Source organism: Bubalus kerabau, chromosome 10 (genome assembly GCF_029407905.1).
Source record: "Bubalus kerabau isolate K-KA32 ecotype Philippines breed swamp buffalo chromosome 10, PCC_UOA_SB_1v2, whole genome shotgun sequence".
Lineage (NCBI taxonomy): Eukaryota > Metazoa > Chordata > Mammalia > Artiodactyla > Bovidae > Bubalus > Bubalus kerabau.
The window spans coordinates 31,789,933-31,795,698 of NC_073633.1; the positions used below are offsets into that span (position 1 = coordinate 31,789,933).

A 5,766-nucleotide genomic window follows, 5' to 3' on the forward strand; every position below is an offset into this window, starting at 1 on the left:
GTGGGGGCTGGATGATTGCAAACAGCAGGACAAGGGTGAGTGAGATAACTTCCAGTTCCTAGTATTGTGAGTCTCCACTTTCTGAGACCTATGTGATCCAGATTTTTCAAGGAGCAAGCTGAGTTACAGAGGCAGAAGGAGCAGGAGGGTATGTAAAATTTTAGCTTTTCCTCTTCAACATGACAACAAAAACTTTCTTATGTCACGTCACACTGTTAACTGTGTCAGTGGCAGCACTACAACATAGGTGGAGGGCTGCTAACATCCAGTCCATACTCCATATTAGCTCCCCATGAAACCACCACAAATAAACACACAATCTAAGCAAAAACAGTTTCCTTGCTGTGCAGATGAGGTTCCAAGGTAAATTCCTTTGCCGTTGTAGTGTGTGCATGCCCAGTCGTGTGAGACTCTGTGACCTCATGGACTGTAGCCTGCCAGGCTCCTCTGACCATAGGATTTTTCAGGCAAGAATACTGGAATAGGTTGCCATTTCCTCCTGCAGGGGATCTTCCTGGCCCAGGGATTGAACGTGCATCTCCTGTGTCTTCTGCATTGGCAGGAGGATTCTTTACCCACTAAGCCACCTGGAAATTCCCTTAGATCTCTTCTACTCAGATTCAAACTCCCTCTATATAGAAATTCTAGAGCCCCTAATGTATTGTTTGAAGTTGTTTTGAGCATAAGATGTTTGACATAATCCGAAGACCAGGGACTCTGCCTTTTTGTTCATTGTCTTTCCCTACCTCCTAGAACAGTGCCTGGCAATAGTATGTGTAAAATAAAAGCTTATTAAATAAACAAGGAGGAAAAGAAGAAAAAGAGGAAAGAAAAACTCACTTTTCCAGAGGGAAGACAGAAATTCAAAAAACCCAAATTATGGAAAAGAAACATATCTCTTCATCAGGAATTGGAAAAAATATAGATATTTCTGTGCTTCTTATTGTCTGTCACTTCCACAGTTCAGACGAATGAGGACCTTGGAGACTAATACCTCTGGGTCTGTGAGTGAGTTCATTCTCCTGGGCTTCCCCTGCCGCAGGGAGATCCAGATCCTCCTCTTTGTGCTCTTCTCCATCATCTATTTCCTGATCCTCATGGGGAACGCAGCCATCATCTGTGCTGTGTGGTCAAGCCGGAAGCTCCATACACCCATGTACATCCTCCTGGCCAACTTCTCCTTCCTGGAGATCTGCTATGTCAGTTCCGATGTGCCCAAAATGCTGGCCAACATCATCTCCCAGACCAAGAGCATCTCCTACGCTGGCTGCCTGCTCCAGTTCTACTTCTTCTTCTCCATGTGTGTGGCTGAGTCTTTATTTCTGTCAGTGATGTCTTTTGATCGATTTCTTGCCATTTTTAGACCTTTGCATTATCCTATCATTATGACCCATCGCCTGTGTGTGTTGTTAGTGGTCTTCTGCTGGGTAGGTGGCTTTCTCTGGTTATTGACCCCTTTGATTCTAATATCTCAAGTGCCCTTCTGTGGTCCAAACACTGTTGACCATTTTCTCTGTGATCTGGCACCTTTGCTGGCACTGTCCTGTGCTCCAGTATCTGGAATTAGGCTGATTTGTGGTATCGTGAGCTCTCTAATCATCTTCCTCACCTTACTGTACATTCTTGGCACTTACTTTTGTGTCCTCAGTGTGGTGCTACAGATGTCCTCAGGCTCAGGAAGGCAGAAGGCTTTCTCTACTTGTGCCTCCCACCTTGCTGTGGTATCCCTCTTCTATGGCTCAGTCATGGTGATGTATGTTAGCCCAGGTTCTGGCGAATACCCAGGGATACAGAAATTTGTGACCTTGTTCTATGCTTTGGCAACCCCTTTCTTTAATCCCCTGATCTACAACTTCCAGAACAAAGATATGGAAGAAGCACTAAAAAAAATTTTGAGTGTTTTACTGAAGGAAATCTTTAAAGGCTCCAAAAGTCGAATTTAACATAATGCATAATTCATGTTTAGGAGGATGCAAGATCATGAGATGAATGAGATTATGTTGTTTTTCCTTTCATTTTATTTTCACATATTGGGAAGATGACTTTGAAAAGTCCATTAGACCCATGATTTAAGTCTTAGGAAGTTATTATTCATGGTCCAGATATATTTGTACCTTAAATATAGTTGTTTTGAACAATTTAATAAGATTTTCACATATTTCTCTTTTGGTATACATTACATTTTGCTGACTTATCTCAACATCCTCAAATTCTGCCTTCATCAAACCAGTTCTTTTTTTCAGTTCAGTTCAGTAGCTCAGTCATGTCCGACTCTTTGCGACCCCATGAATCACAGCACACCAGGCCTCCCTGTCCATCACCAACTCCCAGAGTTCACTCAGACTCACATCCATCTAGTCAGTGATGCCATCCAGCCATCTCATCCTCTGTCATGCCCTTCTCCTCCTGCCCCCAATCCCTCCCAGCATCAGAGTCTTTTCCAATGAGTCAACTCTTCGCATGAGGTGGCCAAAGTACTGGAGTTTCAGCTTCAGCATCATTCCTTCCAAAGAAATCCCAGGGCTGATCTCCTTCAGAATGGACTGGTTGGATCTCCTCGCAGTCCAAGGGACTCTCAGGAGTCTTCTCCAACACCACAGTTCAAAAGCATCAATTCTTCGGCGCTCAGCTTTCTTCACAGTCTCTCACATCCATACGTGACCACTGGAAAAACCATAGCCTTGACTAGACGGACCTTTGTTGGCAAAGTAATGTCTCTGCTTTTTAATATGCAACCTGTTCTTTTTTTAGAGCATAGCAAATGCTAATATATTTCAATCATATGAATATTTAGCCAGTAATCCTTCATATAACCAGATTACCAGATTTTTAAACAAAATCCTCAATATCAGAGAAAATTTAGCAGAATTTCTTTTGTGTATTCTAAGTATTGTTTTGGGCACCAACAAGGGTCTTCAGTAAGATTATGTTGTCTTGATTGACTCTCCACATTTTGCCAATATTATCACTTTAGGAGGCAGGTCCTCGTCTTCTATATACAGATATGTGATTAGTTCATATTTAGTGTAAGCCAAAGAGTTGTAGATTTTGTGGGATCACTACAATCCAGCCCAAAGGTGCACTTATTTTCTTTTTTTAAAATTTATTTTAATTGGCGGTTAATTACTTTACAATATTTTGGTGGTTTCTGCCATATATTCACATGAATCAGCCATGGGTGTACATATGTTCCCCATCCTGAACCCCCTCCCACCTCACTCCCCCTCCCATCCCTCAGGGTCATCCCAGTGCACCAGCCCTGAGCACCCTGTCTCATGCATCAAACCTGAACTGGTGATCTATTTCACATATGATAAAATACATGTTTCAATGCTATTCTTTCAAATCATCCCACCCTCGCCTTCTCCCACAGAGTCTAAAAGTCTGTTCTTTACATCTGTGTCTCTTTTGCTGTCTCACATACAGGGTTATTGTTACCATCTTTCTAAATTCCATATATATGCATTAGTATACTGTATTGGTGTTTTTCTTTCTGACTTACTTCACTCTGTATTATAGGCTCCAGTTTCATCCACGTCATTAGAACTGATTCAAATGCATTCTTTTTAATAGATGAGTAATATTCCATTGTGTATACATACCACAGCTTTCTTATCCATTTGTCTGCTGATGGACATCTAGGTTGCTTCCATGTCCTGGCTATTGGAAACAGTGCTTCAATGAACAGTGGAGTACAAGAGTCTCTTTCAATTCTGGTTTCCTTGGTGTGTATGCCCAGCAGTGGGATTGCTGGGTCATATGGCAGTTCTATTTCCAGTTTTTTAAGGAATCTCCACACTGTGCTCCATAGTGGCTGTACTAGTTTGCATTTCAACCAACAGTGTAAAAGGGTTCTTTTTTCTCTGCACCCTCTCCAGCATTTATTGTTTGTAGACTTTTTGATAGCAGCCATTCTGACTGGCATGAAATGGTACCTCATTGTGGTTTTGATTTGCGTTTCTCTGATAATGAGTGATGTTGAGCATCTTTTCATGTGTTTGTTAGCCATCTGTATGTCTTCTTTGGAGAAATGTCTGTTTAGTTCTTTGGCCCATTTTTTTGATTGGGTCGTTTATTTTTCTGGAATTTGAGCTGCAGAAGTTGCTTGTCTATTTTTGATATTAATTCTTTGTCAGTTGCTTTGTTTGCTGTTATTTTCTCCCATTCTGAAGGCTGTCTTTTCATCTTGCTTATAGCTTCCTTTGTTGCACAAAAGCTTTTAAGTTTAACTAGGTCCCATTTGTTTATTTTTGCTTTTATTTCCATTACCCTGGGAGGTGGGTCATAGAGGATCCTGTTATGATTTGCGTCAGAGAGTGTTTTGCCTATGTTTTCTTCTAGGGATTTTATAGTTTCCGGTCTTACATTTGGATCTTTAATCCATTTTGAGTTTATTTTTGTGTATGGTGTTAGAAAGTGTTCTAGTTTCATTCTTTTACAAATGGTTGACCAGTTTTCCCAGCACCACTGTTAAAGAGATTGTCTTTTCTCCATTGTATATTTTTGCCTCCTTTGTCAAAGATAAGGTGTCCATAGGTGCGTGGATTTATCTCTGGGCTTTCTTTTTTGTTCCATTGATCTATGTTTCTGTCTTTGTGGTGCACTTATTTTCAGGTAGTTCTCTATAAAATTCTTGGAGTCCCTCAGAGGTAATTTCTACTCTTCTAATTTCTTGTTTTCTAAAATAGGAACTTAATTTACAATATTGCACTTCATGAGGAAACCTTAGGCTAAAATTTTGTTATAGAATAGCTTCAGCACTAACTTTGATTTCAAGCTTAGTCAAACATCAGAAACTCCTGCTGGATATTTTTGCATGAAGATGGATTTCAAATTTAGATGTCTAATCCTAACATTTTAATCTTTTAAATTAGCTATAGTCATACTTATTTGTCAATGGCTCCTCAGAGCTATAGCTTGAACTTAAAGTCTTGATATTTATTTTTTTTGAAATTGAAGTATAATTTTGTTACAATGTTGTGTTAGTTTCTGCTGTATAGGGAAGTGCATCAGCTGAGTGTATACACATATCCCCTTCCTCTTGGATCTCACAAAATGAAATAGTGTGATATTTACCAAGAAGAAGTGTAGACCAGTAGAGTATAATATATGACTTAAATATGTCTGATTATTAAAGAGATTTTAATATAAGATATAAATGTTTCTCATTTTGGTGAGAAAGTTCTGAAAAAAATCTTACAATCAACAAGGAATCCAGTTATAGTTTTCTGTGAGTGTTGTTTTTCAAAAGGCATCTCTAATTTAACCATCTTAACCCTAGGAATATATAAATACAGTCAGCCCTCTGTATTTGTAGTTTCTGAATCTGTGGATTCAAGGAACTGGAGATCAAAAATACTAAAAAAAAAAAAAATGCCAGAAATTTCCAAAAAGAAAAACTTGAATTTGTTGTGCACAAGCAACTATTTTCATAACATATACATTGTGTTTATAACTACCTACATAACATTTACATTGGATTAGGTATTATAAGTAACCTAGAGAGGGATTAAAGTATACAGGCTGTGCTTAGGTTACATGCAAATACTATGCCATTTTATATAAGGAAATTGAACATTCTCAGGTTTTAGTATCTGGGTTCTTGATAGTCTTTCTCTTTCCTGATTTTCTCACAAATACAAATAAGAGTAAAGACATCACCTTAATAGAGAATGAGTGAGTGGAGTACTTTGAGAATGCAGGAAAATATATCCTTGAAACATAAATAATCTTTGCTGGTAGTAAGAAGAAGGTAGAATTGATGGC

The 5,766-nt window shown here is 39.0% G+C and overlaps 1 protein-coding gene across 1 annotated transcript; it reads left to right on the forward strand.

Annotated features, from left to right (window-relative positions):
• Window positions 1–971: 971 nt before the first annotated feature.
• On the forward strand, window positions 972–1,943 carry LOC129622063 (olfactory receptor 11G2-like). The gene has a single exon (XM_055538982.1). It carries the CDS (start codon window positions 972–974, stop codon window positions 1,941–1,943), a length of 972 nt encoding a protein of 323 aa, XP_055394957.1.
• The last annotated feature ends 3,823 nt before the right edge of the window (window positions 1,944–5,766 follow it).

Bases quoted from the DNA above. Each gene is read 5' to 3' on its own strand.
- LOC129622063 (XM_055538982.1), top strand. From the start codon at position 972: ATGAGGACCTTGGAGACTAATACCTCTGGGTCTGTGAGTGAGTTCATT.